Source organism: Phaeodactylum tricornutum, chromosome 14, assembly GCF_000150955.2.
Source record: "Phaeodactylum tricornutum CCAP 1055/1 chromosome 14, whole genome shotgun sequence".
Taxonomy (NCBI): domain Eukaryota; phylum Bacillariophyta; class Bacillariophyceae; order Surirellales; family Neidiaceae; genus Phaeodactylum; species Phaeodactylum tricornutum.
Window position 1 is genome coordinate 377,329 of NC_011682.1, and position 15,818 is coordinate 393,146.

Consider the following 15,818-nt stretch of genomic DNA (forward strand, 5'->3'; position numbering starts at 1 on the left):
TTTCATATCTTGACGCAATTCTCCAGGTGCGAATTCCAACTCGTGCACTCGATGTAATGGAATGCCACCAATCATACAGGATAACAGCGCCGGACCAGTTCCATCCGGAAATACTAGCAGAATGGTGTCTCCTGAGTACTGCGTCTCTAGAATCGAAATGAGCTGTCGCAATCGCACATACTGGTCCTCTAGCGTTTCGTGCGGGGTCCCATCCGTATGCGGCGGTGGTCGCCCCCCACGACCTTGCGGTCCGGCCTCGGTGGCATCCAGAGCCCATACAGCCGGTTCCGTCCTCGACTTGCGCGTCATATCCCAGGCCCCGATCCCGCGTGGATCTAAGTAGGTAAACTCCGGGACGAGACGATCGCGACCCACTTTGAGCTCCCGACCAATAATGTTCGCCGTGTCAATGGCGGACGCCGCCAAGCTGTACTTGACAATCGTGGGCCGTCCATCACCGCCATTCTCCTGGATCATATCTAATTGTCGACAAGCTTCGACGACTTGCGCTTCTCCTCGGGGTGACAAGGCGTCTTCGCGATTCGTCAAGAACAAGGGGTTGGTGCTCCAAATGTCTTGCTCTTCTAACAAGGATGTACCCACCCGTAGGAAGGAATACGTATTGGCGAGACCACGGAGGCAAGGAAATTGAACGAGCTGAGCGTGCGCTGGACAAGTCGGTTGACTTAAAGCCACAGTCATGCACGGAGCAACCGTGGATGCCAATAAAAAGCGACGGCGACTGGTGGAGCCAATGTTGGATCCACGTTTTTCCATGGTTGATATATTGTCCTCTTCGTGGTTTCTGTCGTTCTCATCCAAGACTGATTTAGCTGGTAGCCTAGAAGAGCTGTGCGTAGAAAAAGCGAAAGAGGATGGCCGATAAGAAGGCGCCAGTAAGGCTTGGACGAAGTTTGGCTGAGACAACGAACAAGTCAGAGCCAACAGTAGGACTTTAGCAGCAGTACCCATATCTCTTCACTTTTCGGAGATTCTTGACAGTAATTGCGTTCGTTGGCACGCTTCTGTCGAATAGACAAACAAAAGAATGCTTGCTGTCAGTGCTATGTCTGTTAGCCATGTTTCTCTCGATAGGCTTCGATGATGGCAAAGATACGAAAAGTTATCGGAATACTGGCGTGTGTCGGCAGCTGCTAAAATCGGACTGTCATGCTTTCGCCTGCGGGCATTTTTGAATCACGAGAAATACGGGAATCGCTGCCGAATTTCAAAGATCCGTGACGTAAGCAAAAAACGACACGATCCAACTTCGTGATGGAATGTTTCTCGTACACGTTACGTGAACCCACTGTCAACGTTTCTTACTGCTAGTAAGCTATCATGAAACGGGTCGCTCGTTTCGAAAGCGGACAAGAGTTCTAGAGGCCATCGATAACAACAACTCAATCACTCGCTATGAATTGCCGCATTGCACTAATACTAGGTGAAGCATATCTGATACTGAGAATTTCCTCTTTTCAACCTGGGGGAGGATGGAGGCGTATAGCTTCCTCTGGAAAAAAAGCCCAACAACAATCCGGTAGTCGTTCGAAAAGCGTACTTTCCATATCTCCCAAGCGGCGCGCGGTAGAAAATGACAACAATCGTGGCGATGCAAATCGTCCGATAGGATCCTCTCTGGACCGCAGATCTTTTTGTGTGCAGGGCACTGTACCTTTTGCGTTGGCACTTGCTGGTAGCATCCAACCTGGTGCGGCACAAGCACGAGGACTGGTCCAGTTCCCGCTCAGCAAGCCCTTGAGCAACACATACCACTTTATGCGTGTCGGGACAACTCTTCTGGAAGAAGACGATATTTGGAGCACCAACCCGCTCTTCTTGACCAACAGCGAGGACTCACTTTCACCCCGAGGAGAAGCACAGGTACTACAGGTTTGTCAGCAAATCATTGACTCTCCTCGCGGTCGTCCCACTGTTCTCAAATACAGTTTGGCCGCTGCTTGCATCGACACAGCTAATGTGATTGCTCGCGACTTGAAAATTGGTGGCGACCGCCTCATTCCTGAGTTCGTGTTTATGGACCCACGGGGTATTGGTGCCTGGGACATGTCACGAAAAACGGAGACCTACCCAGCTGTCTGGGCCATGGATGCGGCCGAAGCCGGTAACGATGGACTCGGCGGACGACCACCGCCCAATACTGACGGCACCGCACACGAAACGCTGGGAGATCAATACATACGACTACGTCAACTGCTATCATCGCTCGAAACACAGTATTCAGGAGATACCATTCTCTTGATATTTCCTGATGGAACAGGACCCGCACTCTTATCCTGCATGATGGCAGGAATCCCCTATGCGCGCACACACGAACTCGAGTTCCGGCCAGGAGAAATTCGCCTTGACGTCACCCCTGCATCTATACAAGACACGTTGAGGCAGAAGGAGGACGATGCCACATTATACATGGAAACTATTTCGAAGGGTAACATCAAATTGAAAGAATTGCGCAACTCGGACAATATTGTCAGTCGTAAAGACCAGCTGACCAATCAGGAGCAACGTAATCTAGAAATGGCTTTGGTCAAGAAACAACAGGAACGTCTTATCATGGAAGATCGCGAAAAACAGGATAGGAACGCAAGACAGAAGCAAATCGTCGCGAATGACCGAAGCGACAACAGCAATTCTGCTGAAACTGGGATTTCGATACCAACACTCGGTTTGGCAGTGGCAGGCGTGGCCGGTATTGGTGGGGTTGTGCTTTCCAACATAAGCCCACGTGAAACGGCTGAAAACGTGATTGGGGCCATGAATGCCACAACTGGAGATAATTCTTGGGGAAGCAAGATGACGAATACTACAGATACATTAGAAGTCAACAGTACAATGAATCTGTTTGACATTAAAAAGCCTGTCGATCTTTTTGGTAATCTTGCAAACGCCACTAGCAGAACGACACAAATGAACGCGAGTCTCTCGTCACGGCTTCCTAACGTATCGAATTTCAACAGCTCGAGATCAGATGCATATAGCGGCATGAGTGATTCCGACAAAAGTGACGAAGACGACCTATATTCGCAGCCAAAAGTCCCTGCTTATGTTGAGCCCGACGGTGGCGAAGGTTGGTTGGCTAGTTTGCAACAAATCATCCAAGAAGGAGAAGACCTTGTCCAGGCAGATCGGAATACGTCCAAAAGCGAAACGTCGTCCTCTCCATCACAGGAAGTGACGCTTGTTGAGGAAGGTGCGCAGGATTGGGTGCAACAACTAATGGAAGCCAATAGCAATGAGAAGGGATCAATAGATTCACAATCTGCACTGGAAGGCGAGAAATCGAAGTCAGCGAGAGTGAATGGGGACAGTGAATCATAACATGATTATTCCTGCATTGAGAGGCGAGAGATCGAAGTCAGCCAGAGTGAACGGGGACAGAATCATGGCATGCTTGTCGGACCAAGATGGGGCGGATCCTAGTTTCATGCCTAAGGGACTTCCTCTTAGCAAAAAAGTAAAGGAATATGCATCCCTTGTAACCCATTTTTTGGCAAATGCGTTAGTCAAAGGCACGTACACATCGTTCGCTGTGAATGCCAATCTCTTTCTGTTCAGAATGAAAGCATCAAAGAGCTTGGCCAGTTCATTTGCATTAGCTCCGCGGACGGAGTACAGTTCGAAAAAAGAAGCATAACTTCCGTTTTGGTACAGTTATCTGTAAACTAAATAAGTAGAGAAAATCCGCTTATGTAAAGGGGTTGGGAAAAGTTGGAAAACTTCGAGAAGGGGACAGACCGTGTTCAGTCTAAGTAGCTTCAATTAGCGCCAGTATTTTATTAACTATTCAAACGATTAAAACTAAACATTGTGAAGTAGACTCACAGTCAGATGCCGACCGTTACCTATTGCCCAACAGCAGTCACTCACCTCCGCCTGTGAACAACTGTGTAAACGGCGATGGCTCCAGTTTCCAAACGGTAAAGTTAATACAATCAGCTCCGTACGGAAGGTTTGAGCTATTGTTTGCTTCCCTTCAAAGTTCTCTCGATCCCTGCAAGAAGGAAAATCTGTCGACAAACGTACAGCCCCGACACGGAAATATGCAATTCCAGCCCAAATGACTACAATGAGCTGGAACGTAGAAGTCCCCAAGCTTCATCTGTCGATTTCCTTCTGTTTGTGGTTCAATCAAGTAGCGCACATCGTTTTGGGGAACAATCCGGCCCATTGGAGAGGTTTGTTACCAAAACAAACTTGTTTCCTTTGTGGTGGCAGGGCAACATCTCTCATCGGATGCACTGCGATAAGTATCTTGGCGGGAAACGTTGGCGTCTGTAACAAATCTTGACCATCTGTTTGAGTACTTAATAAAATAAAGTGTGCAGAACAAAGCTGCTTATATTGAAGACGTTCTTTCCTCTTTTAGGAGTTTCTGACTTTTTCCAAATCCCCTTTACAGTTAGCGAATTTTTCCAAATAAATATGCGGACGACGGACTTACAGTTCCCCATTCATTCGCCATCCATCGTCTCCAAATAGCGTTACACTCTCGAGGTCCTCTCTTCATGTCTACATACCGTTGTATCGATCGCATCATTGGAATACATTTCTTCACATTAATTGGTGCAGGCATTGACCATGACGACTCCCCCAACGCCCACGAAAGGTTGTACTAACACTGTGGATCCAAAATTGCTGCATTTGGTAAAGAAAATGGTCACTTTGTCAGATGTATCGACTCACAATGTGGACTACATTGTGACTATTTTGAGAACGCAGCACCGCGAGTACCTGCGAAAGGATCTGGACAAGCTCAAGATTCAGGTAGAAGCGTCAATTCAAAAAGTTTTAGGCCCTTCCCTTAGTTTGTCTTCTCGGAAGCGAAAAGCCGACGAGGAAGAATACGACAAGCTCGCTTCGAAAGAGGACAGAGAGAGAGAACATCTCGGAGTTGGAGGCGGACTAAATGCTTCCCTACGCGATAGGTATCGACAGGTTCAGCAGGTTCGTGATACTAATCCTCCATCAGAGTCAGTAGAGACTCACAAGAGGGATGACTCAGGCAGAGCGGAGAAGAATACAGAAAGGAAGGACAGCTCTGAATCAAAGAATGCCAAGCGCAAGAAATTGAAAAATCGTAAATTAGCCGGCAGCTCGTCTGGAATTTCGGGCGATAATCCCGATGCGGCATTCCTTACTCCTGTTTCACGTCCAACAGAACGATATCTGGATCTCGGCGGAATGGATGAAGTTGTGAAAAATATCCGGCAGCTGGTTGAATATCCATTGATACGACCCGAGTTGTACAGCCACTTGGGCGTCGACCCACCCCGTGGTGTTCTGCTGCGAGGGCCACCAGGAACCGGGAAGACTCACTTGGCAAACGCAGGTACGGTCACCATCCTCTACCTTGTTGCCTTTGATACAATTTTTCTCACCTCTTCAACTGGTAATTTTCTGTTAGTCGCTGGTCAGCTCGGGGTTCCTTTTTTCCGCGTCTCAGCACCTGAATTGGTATCAGGCATGTCGGGAGAGTCGGAAGGACGCATTCGCGATCTCTTCAGAACAGCGTCTTCTATGGCTCCGGCCATAATATTCCTGGATGAATTAGATGCAATCGTGCCAAAAAGGAGCGAAGCAGGATCCTCTCGAGGGATGGAGAAGCGCATGGTTGCACAACTTCTTACGAGCATGGACATGCTGGCGCCCGTCAATAACAACAAAAATTCGACTGTTATTGTGCTCGCGGCAACAAACCGGGCAGACGCCATGGATCCGGCTCTACGACGAGCCGGAAGATTCGATAAAGAGATCTCATTGGGGGTTCCCGACGAACAAGGCCGTGAGCGTATTTTAAGAGCAATGACGAAAGGAATGCGTCTGTCGGGGGATTTTGATTTCAAAGTGCTAGCACGAAAAACGCCAGGGTTTGTTGGGGCTGACGTACGGAGTTTAGCTAAAGAAGCAGCCGTTCTCGCCATCAATCGAATTTTTAAAGATGTTCTTAAAGATCAAGATTCCGTCTCAGACGAGCTTGTTACTGCGTTCGGTGAAGTAGACAACTCGGACACCAAAGACCAAGCCATTGTGAGTCCTATGACAGCCGAGCAGATGGAGCCATTGTTTGTCACCATGGACGACTTTTTATGCGCAATTCCAATGGTACAGCCCTCAAGTAAGCGAGAGGGTTTTGCGACCGTTCCAGATGTCACCTGGGATGATATTGGTGCCCTACATTGTATCCGTGAGGAGCTAACCATGTCTGTCTTGGAGCCCATCCGCAATCCGGAGAAATTTCAAGCCCTTGGTCTCCCCTTACCAGCTGGTGTAATGCTGTACGGCCCGCCCGGTTGTGGAAAAACGTTGCTGGCTAAGGCGATCGCCCACGAAAGCGGCGCCAATTTTATCAGTGTGAAAGGACCAGAATTATTGGACAAGTACGTCGGTGAAAGCGAGAAGGCCGTTCGGCTAGTCTTTGAACGGGCCCGAAGTTCTAGTCCTTGCATTGTCTTTTTCGACGAATTGGATTCATTGGTTCCACGACGCGGGAGCGACGCTGGTGGTGGAGGTGTTACAGAGCGTGTGGTCAATCAACTTTTGACGGAAATGGACGGTTTGGAAAGTCGTCGAAGTGTATTTGTAATTGCCGCTACGAACCGTCCGGAATTGATTGACCCAGCAATGATGCGACCTGGACGACTCGACAAGCTCCTTTTTGTTCCACTTCCCGGTCCCGAGGATCGCGTACTGATTCTCAAGGCCCTTTGTACGGGCATCAACTTGGCGGCGGACGTTGATATGGACCATATCGGTCGCAGCCCACGGACCGACGGCTATAGTGGTGCAGACTGTGCGGCGCTTCTACGCGAAGCTGGTTTAGCGGTTCTGAAAGAAGACGCAACCGCCTTTGCCGCGGGCAAACCTGACTCGGTGGAGCTCAAAATCACGTCGAAGCATTTCGATGCAGCCTTCCACTCGGTCATGCCCTCGGTGTCGAAGAACGACCAAGCACGGTACGAACGCATTCGCGATCGAATGGCCCGTGCACGCTCGAGAGCAACTGTCGTTGACGCGAAAGCTCCCGATGTCGTGGATGCTTTGGCGGCCGAAGCAGCCGTTGCGTTGGACCTGGATGCGATAACTGTTCCTTCTGCTTTGAATGGTAAAGCCCGAGATGGACCGTGCAAAACAGAAGCCGAAAGTTAGGCTCTTCCTTGCTTGGCATTGACTGTAAGTTATACGGATAGATAGCTAACCTCACAATGAAGTTTGTAAACGAACGTGTAGGAGTATCAAACAAGGCTGGTCAAGTGTAAGTCAAGTCTACATTATTTCGATCAATGTACCCGTCTCTATAGGCTGCAATCCGTGCGAGGAAAAAGTTGTGCGCCCGATGGACAACATGAATGTCATCTATTCAGCCGTCAGCGATAGCAGTTCCTTTACTCTGGCTGTCGATAGCTTGTAAACTCCGTGCGTTCTGGACACCAAGGCGACTTCCAAGAATGGCAGCATAGGTGTCGAGTCTTTCGCGGGCGAGGACACTCCCGCCTTGCGCAATAAGAATTCTTCTTGAGCCATTGTTCGAATAGACCGCAGGGCTTGAGGGACTGACTTTCCCGTCAGTGCATTCTTGGCGAGACGGCGACGCCAGGCATCCGCTAGACCCTTCCGTGCGCCACCACCCGTGACGAGAAAGGTCTCGTTCGACTGCTGTTGGAGGAACGGCACGACGGCACCGGAGGGGTCCACACGGACGGTCGACACGGCCGAGTCGTGTGGCGCGGCACTGAGTACGAGAATGGTGGATCCGTACGGTCGTAGCCCACCGCCAAAGGCGTGTTGCTGACACGCGTTCGCCAGTACGTTGGCTACTCGTGTGCCGGACAATTCGGTGCCGTACCAACGACGAGACGACAAAGTTTCGTCCTGCAGTATCTGCAGGAGCGCGAGACTGTCGGGCAAGACCCCGGAGAGTGCCAGTAAGACACGATCGTTCCACACCAAGAGTCGCTGTTGAACACTACCGCCCGTAGGAATTTCGTGGTTGCCGTCAGGCTGCGGTTCTTCTCGAACCGATACCACCAGGAGGAAATCGTCCGCCAGTTTGGCCACAATCACGGGCGATGAGTGGTCGGCGGAAGCCCCGGCGTACTCTACCTGTAACAGGCGACCATCGGGGGTAAACTGAGGCGTCACTTGATCGTACTGGTAGGGGTTGTACGCGTTCCTCTGACTGGCGCTGTTCGCTCGCACCAAACACACGGCACGGCTCCCGAGCAGAAGGAATACCCATAGCCAGCGAACGTTGCGGAGCGCAGTGGACGGGACGTCCTCCGTCACTTGCGGTCTGCGGCGTTGACAAGGACGAACCATTGTGACGACAAGTCCAGTCAATGAATAGTGGAGCGCTGGCTGGGTAATGAATGTACAACCGGTGTGGGCCTTGTGGACGGTACACACATAGCTAACAAGCAATCAGGGACTGACAGTGAGTGAGCGTTTTGCGGAATCCTCTTCCAGTTAGGGTTTTGTTGGGTTTCCTGTTCCAATCCCTCCCCTAGCCAATATCCCACAAATGTGCAATCCAAATTATAGAAACGAGTTGGGCCTCGTTGACGTAGAACATTAGGAGTTTTTCTGACCAGGCGGTATTCAGAAATGCCTTTTTCCCTAACTACTAGATACGCAGGACCCCAATGTTCGGCCACACTCTCTAACTAGCCATTAGATTTGCTTCCGAATACCGTGCGAATCTATCCCGTGGGTTCCTACCAGTCCATACTGGTCCGGACAACGAGCGTGTGTGATCATCATCACACACCTCGCGTGCGCACTGCATTGCATGGTACTCGTCGGCACTGGGGTGTCGTGAGTGGCAAGCGTCCGGAAGTAGGTAGACACTGGAACATCCCATCCCTTTCCCCCTTTTCGATTACTAGAAGGCCCGAGTAGCCACTCAACCCAACGACGACAGAGGAATTCCTGAAACGAGAATAACAAAAGAAGGTCTATCCAACGAGACCGTCGTGTTTGCTCACGATCCGTCAGTCTCTTGGAGAGTTGCGTTTTTGTCCCGTCTCGTCCGTCTTGGACCCATGCCGAGTGGGAAACCATTCCATCCCACTAGCATGTCCGCTAGCTGTGGGCACAGCCACCGGAAGCGCAGGAGAAGGGCGACGCCCTCAGCCGTTGATAGTCCCAGCAACGGTTCACCAATGCACGAGACGACACCCAGGAGAACCAATTGGGTGGTTCCGCTGTACATTCTTTGGTCGGCTTGGCTGCTGCGTCTGGACGTTACCTACGGACAGGAAACGATTCCACCACAGCCGGGCCGCACGTCCAATCCGGCACTGCCTCCTCTGACCACGCCGACGCAACCATCGCCCGTCTCGTCGCAACCGACCGTGTTCAGTGCTCCTCCGTCCAGTCCTCCCACCATGTTACCCACGGTCTCGGCGAGACCTACCGTATCGGCGCAGCCCAGCAACGTTCCGTCGCTATCGCACCGACCATCCGCGGCACCCAGCATTCCGCCAACCAAGTTGTCCAGTACGGCGCCTTCGGAACCGCCTACCTTGCTCCCTTCCAATCCGCCTTCGTTCTTTCCGACCGTATCGCCGGCCCCGAGTCAAACACCGTCCAATCCCCCGAGTCAAGCACCCACCACGTCCCCGCAACCCTCCGCAACGCCCTCCATCTCGTTGCAACCGACCGTGTCGTCCAAACCATCGACGGCACCGACAATCTCGGTACCGCCCACCAATGAACCCTCCACAACTCCCTCGGATATACCCTCGAACATGCCGAGTTTATCCCCTTCCGATGCCCCCAGCACGTTTCCCACCATTCCACTCTCCACCTTTACGCAAAGCTTTATGAGTTTGATTATTGTTGGTATTGACCAGAATTTGACGGTCCGGGAAATTGCTACCTGGACCACACTGACGTCCGAGCACGTGCGCCAGTTTTGGCTCGGAGTGCGCCGGTCCCCCGTCTTCGTCGGCGAAGTCACGACAAGATTCGTGGGGCAAGAGCCGGTAGACGGGGGCGCGATACCCCGGGCACGTCAACGGCGGCTTCAGACACTGTCGCCCACGGTGGCACCCGCATCGGGAGCCATGCGGATCCGCTACCAACAAGACATTCGCTACGGAATCATTGTGGATTTCGTCGATTCCCTGTTCGATCCGTTGGAAGAAACCTTATTCACGGCCCCCTTTACGTTTGGACAGGCGGAATACAATGCAGCGCTAGATACGTTACGGAACTCGACCGATCCACTCTTTGTTTCCGATGTCATGGTGGGACAGCCGCCCACCCAGCCGCCATCGATGCGGGACAATCAGGGACGGACGGTTATTATCAGTACCGTCGTTGCCGTACTGTTGGTCGTGGGCGCCGCGTCAGCCTTTATTGTTTACAAAATTCGCAAAGAAGACGAACAAGATACGGTCGGACAGTTCCCGTCCGACGACGCTGGTGACGAAATGTTCTTTCACCATACGGAACGTCTGGATTCTCCCGATTCGTACGTTGAGACGAGGCCCGATGCCGATATTTCGCAGTTGACCTATCCCATGCACGGTACCACCCGGAATACGTCCTCGGGATCGAACGCTTCGGTGTTGACTTTCGGTGAAGACAGTGGTCCGAGCGGTTCCGGGGATGGCATGCCCGACACTCCTACCGACGCGGCGCCGGCGGCAGCGAGTTCCGCCCCGTTTGCCGCGCATACGCTTGGCGGACCATTCGTGAAACCCGCCTCGATTGCCCGGACCGCGAGTTCGGAATACGCAATGGCAGCGTCGCTAGCGTCGCAACAAGGTGCCCCCCTCAAGGTTATTGAAGACCCCGACGCCATGCTGCCCAGCAACGACGGCGGCACCGCGGTTAACCAGTGGCCGACCGAGACCGACGATCCGGACTACCCACCGCACGCCTTTGCCGGATTTCAAATGCAAATACAGGATTTGGATGATTTGTAGGTACGGCTAGGCCGACGGAGGTAGTGGTGGCAATCTGGATAGGACCATTCGCCGCTAGCCTGTATAGTCTCCACTACTCGGGTTTGTACTATTAGTGTTTTACAAAATGTGAAAGAGAGCCCTACCCAATAGCGAAGCAATGCAAAGTGTAAATTTTGCACTCTCCCAAACCATGCTGTCACAGTGTCTCGTTTGTTTTCCGGTTGGCTGGAAACGTCAGGGTTGTATGTAGCGGGCCAATTGACCGAGCCAGGTCAGGTCGGATTTGCCAAACGCGGCCAAAAGTTGATCCGACGTTGCGACGATGCACACGTTGTCCTCCACACGTTGCACTACTACGGTCCGTCGATTTTGTGGGGTCGGCCGCACGCCGGCTACTAGATTCGTCGAGACGGGGTGTGTGCTGGGCAAGGCCACACGGCCGGATTGTGACGCGTTGACCGTATCCAAGGCAACTTGACACGCCTGCGCTACCGCATCCTCGTCAACCTGTGTCGGAGCGGGGGCAACCGGCGTGGCGGACGGTGCGTCCATGAGACCGAGACTGTACAGTACTTTTCCCGGTCCGACCAAGTACCACTCGGTCGCGGGAGTGAGGGCCAAATAGGTGTTTGCCGCCCACTGGCATTGGTCTTTCCATCGCTCGTCATTGACGGGAATATTCCAGGATTGCTGGTAGGACACTCGCTGGCCATTCGGATTGCCGGTACCGTCCGCCCTTCGGTTGCTCCCATCGGTTTGGCCATTACCGTTGCCGCCAATTACTACCGCCTTGGCGGCGGCAATTTGTTTGGTGTACTCGATCCCGGCTTGCCACAAGACGAGGATCGTAAACGCGAGAGCTAGATTTTCGGCCAAGACGTTACCGGGATTCGTAGCGAAGGACTCTTGTATCGAATTGTCCGCATTCGTTGCCAAGGAGGAATAGTAGCGATTCCAGGCCGTCAAGGTCAAGAGGACGGTCCCGACGGCGAGACGCACCTTGGGTCCTTCCAAGCCGGGAACGAAAAAACCTGATCCACGTTCAATGGCAGCCGACGGTCGGACATAGACGCCTTGTTTCGACGTGAGCGTCGTCCGTGTACGCGGAGTATCCTCCGGGGACGGAAGGTTGGGGTCGGACGTAAGCGGCAGCCGCCGTACGGGCCCGCCGTTCCGGCGAGTAATTGATTTCGGACTCTTTGAGGGGGAAAAGGCCTTTACTGGCGCCGGCCCGGTAGTCATCAATACCATTGTGAAAATCAGGACGAGACCCGAACGAGGGACTATTGGAAGTACCGGCAACGTTCGGTGGGATGATCCCAAGGCCGTCCCCGCCCTCTGCCGGACGGTGCCGTTCTTCCTTGCGCTCTGCATTGCGACAGAAGTGGTACAGAGTTTCACAAGAAGATGCCGTTACAGTTAGGTCTACGCACACATAAAGGAGACAATGGTGGTTATCCAACGACGAAACACACCACGCCTTTCCGGTTCCTAGACGTCGACGTTACTGTTATTCCCTACTCTAGCTAGGTGAGGAGTGTTTGGAGTAGGATTGGGGATGGGAGAGACAGTGACTGATACTGACACAGTGACTCACTGTGACTGTCGAAACGTGCGACGGACGGTCGTCCGTGCATCCGAGACAAATCGGAACAAGACCGAAACCCGCGAAAGAGGGACGGTCGGGGCTGCGGTCCACGCTGGCCATATTTGGCGGGGGAACGGGTCCAGAACGCCATGAGTCCCGCACAGGAAAACGTACGATCCGTGTCTGCCTAGTTCTACCTACTAGAGGGAAAAATGTTCCGTGTTTCGGCAGGCCGATGGGTTGTTCCGTTGAATGATCCTTTACACGAGTCATAAGAATTAGAATTCTATAATTCTCTCCCTTTTTGACTTTTTCCGTTAAATAGTCCGGTACGTTCGAGAGGACACGAAATACATAAATGCCGACGGGGGGGTTGGCTTTGGGTGCGCAAGACAGGCGTCCTCGGTCGGATTCTCGGGTCACGAACGTTTTCGTTGTGTCGATTGCGGGGCTGGCTTGACTGTGCGGCACCGGCGTTCTCGGGAAAATCCCCCCCCTTGGTTTCTTTGTATTCCGGCCCGAGTTTGCCATTCCCAACGGTCGGGTTGCGCACCTGTTTTTTTGGTTCCGCACACACGAGCGTTTCCCGTACACACGTACCGCTACTACCACACTCTTGTATAGGTATTCGTTTGGTGATTTCCTACCTCCCTACCTACCTATCTAGTTCGCGATAGGTTACAGTTTGGTAAATCGTCTCACCGACCCATACCAATCCTATCTATCTATCTATCTATCTATCTACACCACCAACAACAACTACCACAGTCTCTCTTCTCTTCCATTGTCTACTCGCGAAAAAAGATCATCGCCAAAGGTTTCTGGTTCTGTCCCACTGACTTCCACCAGAATTGGTTGGTATCCATCTTTCTTCCTCCCCTCCCCCCGAGCTCTGGCTTTTTGTGTGTGAATCGTCAACGAGAGCTCTGTTGGATTGTCACACGGAACGAGTACATTGCCGAGACCCTTGTTTGATATCTCTCTTGCGCTGCGGCACGTTTGTTTCCCGGCCTGCGTGTAGACGATCGAATACAATCAACAGTTCGAACGATCGTGATGCGTTCTTCCTTACTGTCACCCACGTGCGGCCTGTGGTTTGGCTCGGCGCTCACCGTCGCTTCTCTGCATTACCAATTCGGCACGGCGAATGCCTGGGAGACCGCGTCGATCCAGTCTCGGATGTTGCAGGACGGCGACAATGACGGACGAGGCCGCATCGACCTCGTGGATCTGACTCCCTTTGCCGTCCAGATTGCCTTATCCGCAGACATTCCCGTCAACGTCTTTGAAATTACCGACTCTTTGACGGAATGGATGACTGACGCCTTTCGGGTCAGGCTCGAAGCACTCGGATACACGCCGGAGGAAAACTTCGCGACCTTCAATTCCGTCTATTTGTTGGAACGGAACCGACGACTCGCCGTCCGCCATTTGCGGGCGTTGCAGTCCGATGCGGACTCGACGGCCGTCGACGGGACCAACGCGCTCTTCGAGGCCGAGTTCAAGGGCGCAGTCTTCTTTTCACGTGCGGACAACCAAACCTCCGTCCCCGTCTTTGTCGTGGACGGGATCCAACAACGCGTCTTGGCCGACGACAACGACTTTCTCGATATCCTCCGCGCGTCGTCCAACCAAAATCTCGCCGACAATGTCGTGGACGTCCGCACGAGCCTCATCACTACCGAGACTCCCAACGCCGTCGACAGCAACGACAGCAACGATGCTTTGGAAATTGTCATTATCGTGGCCATTGTCGTGGCTTGCATGGCTTTCGCTTTCTTGCTGGTGGCCATTTACTGGGCCTGGCGGGCCGATCGCCGCAACCGCGACACCTTTCTCGCCGAGACCGCCAGTGCGGCGGCCAAGAAGAAGAACACCACCGACACGACCGGATCCGATCGGTCCTCCGATGTCCGCGCCGTCCTTTCCCCACCCGTCGCCGACGTTCACGACAATGCCAGTTTCGCCGTCAGCGAAATCGATGATTCCGTCGTCGACGGCGCCAGCCACCATAACCGCGGCGGTAGTCTATCCGTGGGCAGTGCCTACGGCGACAGTTACTTGTACCCGGCGTCGGTGGTTTCGGAAGATATATCCACCTCCCTTTCGCAATACTATCGCTCCGGCATGGCCACTTCCGGGGTACCGGCTAATTACCGTAACGCACTCAACGACGCCGCCAGCGTGTCGAGCATGGAAAGTTACGGCTACAGTTTGGACGGCTACGGGAATGGCGGCGCCGCCGCCGGAGCGACCAGTACGACCGGCAACGGTGGCACCGTCATGGCGGCACTCGCGGGCACGGGAAATATTGGCCGCTCCAAACGGGACCCGGCGACGTATATGGAAGACGTGGTGCCGGCTAGTGACGGCAGTGTAGGCGCCCTCGCCACCGGCGGTGCCAGATCCGTAGCGTCCGCGGCCTCGGCCTTGTCCCGAGCCTCTTCGAGAGCTTCGTCCCGTGCGTCCTCGAGGGCTTCGTCCCGTGCGTCCTCGAGAGCGTCTTCCCGGGCTTCCTCGAGAGCCTCCTCGAGAGCGTCTTCCCGTGCCTCCTCCAAAGTCTCGTCGCCATCAGTAGTGCCATCCAACACGTCAGTGAATCACGACGTCGATAATGTAACGGCAGGTATTTCGCCGGCGCTAGATGACAACGACGCCAAGAGCACCGTGACAGTGGAAGTGGATGATGCTGAGAGTACGGTAGAAATTGTCTTTTCACATTCGGAAGACAACGATGCTGATAGCGCTGACGAAGCTGACGATGTTGGGAGTGTAGTGGAGAATGTTGCCTCGATGTTGGATGCTGATGACCTCAAGAGCACGGTAGAAGTCGACGATGTTGAGAGCACCGTGGAAGCGACATTGCCAGCGTTGGATGCGGTTGTTTTTGTCGCTGAAGGCACCGCGAAAGCTGCATCGCCGACGTTGGATATTGACGAGGTCCAGAGCACAATGGAAGCTGCATCGCCGACGGAAATTAGTGACGATGCTGTCGAGAGTACGATAGAAGTTGACGCGCCTATGGTGACCAGTGACGACGTCAAGAGCACGGACGAGATCGATAGCACGAAGGAAGTCGCCTTAGCGACTTCGGATATTAGCGACGTCAAGAGCACCGAAGTTGAAGCGCCCTCCAATGATACCTAGAGGGCTATGCAACGACTATTTTTTATTATTTTCCATATGCTTTCGTGTTGGCTGTTTCCTTTTCCACTTCTTTCAAAGTGGTACTTCATCTATATCATAAGTTAAATGCCAATCAGTTATAGTATCACTCGATGTTCAAACTTGAGTAT

General features: G+C 52.9%; 6 protein-coding genes across 6 annotated transcripts; 4 read left to right on the forward strand and 2 right to left on the reverse strand.

The window, feature by feature from the left end:
• Window positions 1-12: 12 nt before the first annotated feature.
• Window positions 13-702, reverse strand: PHATRDRAFT_14334 (predicted protein; the record flags this gene model as incomplete). Its single annotated transcript, XM_002182021.1, has 1 exon — window positions 13-702. A coding segment is annotated over one exon (690 nt), but the record flags the coding sequence as incomplete, so codon positions are not given.
• Window positions 703-1,716: 1,014 nt separating this feature from the next.
• PHATRDRAFT_4956 (predicted protein) lies at window positions 1,717-2,367 on the forward strand (the record flags this gene model as incomplete). The annotated part of the gene is made up of 1 exon (XM_002181860.1): window positions 1,717-2,367. A coding segment is annotated over one exon (651 nt), but the record flags the coding sequence as incomplete, so codon positions are not given.
• Window positions 2,368-5,190: 2,823 nt separating this feature from the next.
• Window positions 5,191-6,990, forward strand: PHATRDRAFT_769 (predicted protein; the record flags this gene model as incomplete). The annotated part of the gene is made up of 3 exons (XM_002181861.1): window positions 5,191-5,350; window positions 5,426-5,997; window positions 6,073-6,990. Coding segments are annotated over 3 exons (1,650 nt in total), but the record flags the coding sequence as incomplete, so codon positions are not given.
• A 2,414-nt stretch (window positions 6,991-9,404) lies between these two features.
• PHATRDRAFT_14322 (predicted protein) lies at window positions 9,405-9,818 on the forward strand (the record flags this gene model as incomplete). Its single annotated transcript, XM_002181862.1, has 1 exon — window positions 9,405-9,818. A coding segment is annotated over one exon (414 nt), but the record flags the coding sequence as incomplete, so codon positions are not given.
• A 1,350-nt stretch (window positions 9,819-11,168) lies between these two features.
• On the reverse strand, window positions 11,169-12,673 carry PHATRDRAFT_47647 (predicted protein; the record flags this gene model as incomplete). Its single annotated transcript, XM_002182022.1, has 3 exons — window positions 11,169-11,965; window positions 12,006-12,302; window positions 12,532-12,673. The coding sequence occupies 3 exons, from the start codon at window positions 12,671-12,673 to the stop codon at window positions 11,169-11,171; spliced, it is 1,236 nt and encodes a 411-aa protein (XP_002182058.1).
• Window positions 12,674-13,275: 602 nt separating this feature from the next.
• PHATRDRAFT_47648 (predicted protein) lies at window positions 13,276-15,806 on the forward strand. Its single transcript, XM_002181863.1, has one exon. It carries the CDS (start codon window positions 13,579-13,581, stop codon window positions 15,667-15,669), a length of 2,091 nt encoding a protein of 696 aa, XP_002181899.1. The 5' UTR covers window positions 13,276-13,578; the 3' UTR covers window positions 15,670-15,806.
• The last annotated feature ends 12 nt before the right edge of the window (window positions 15,807-15,818 follow it).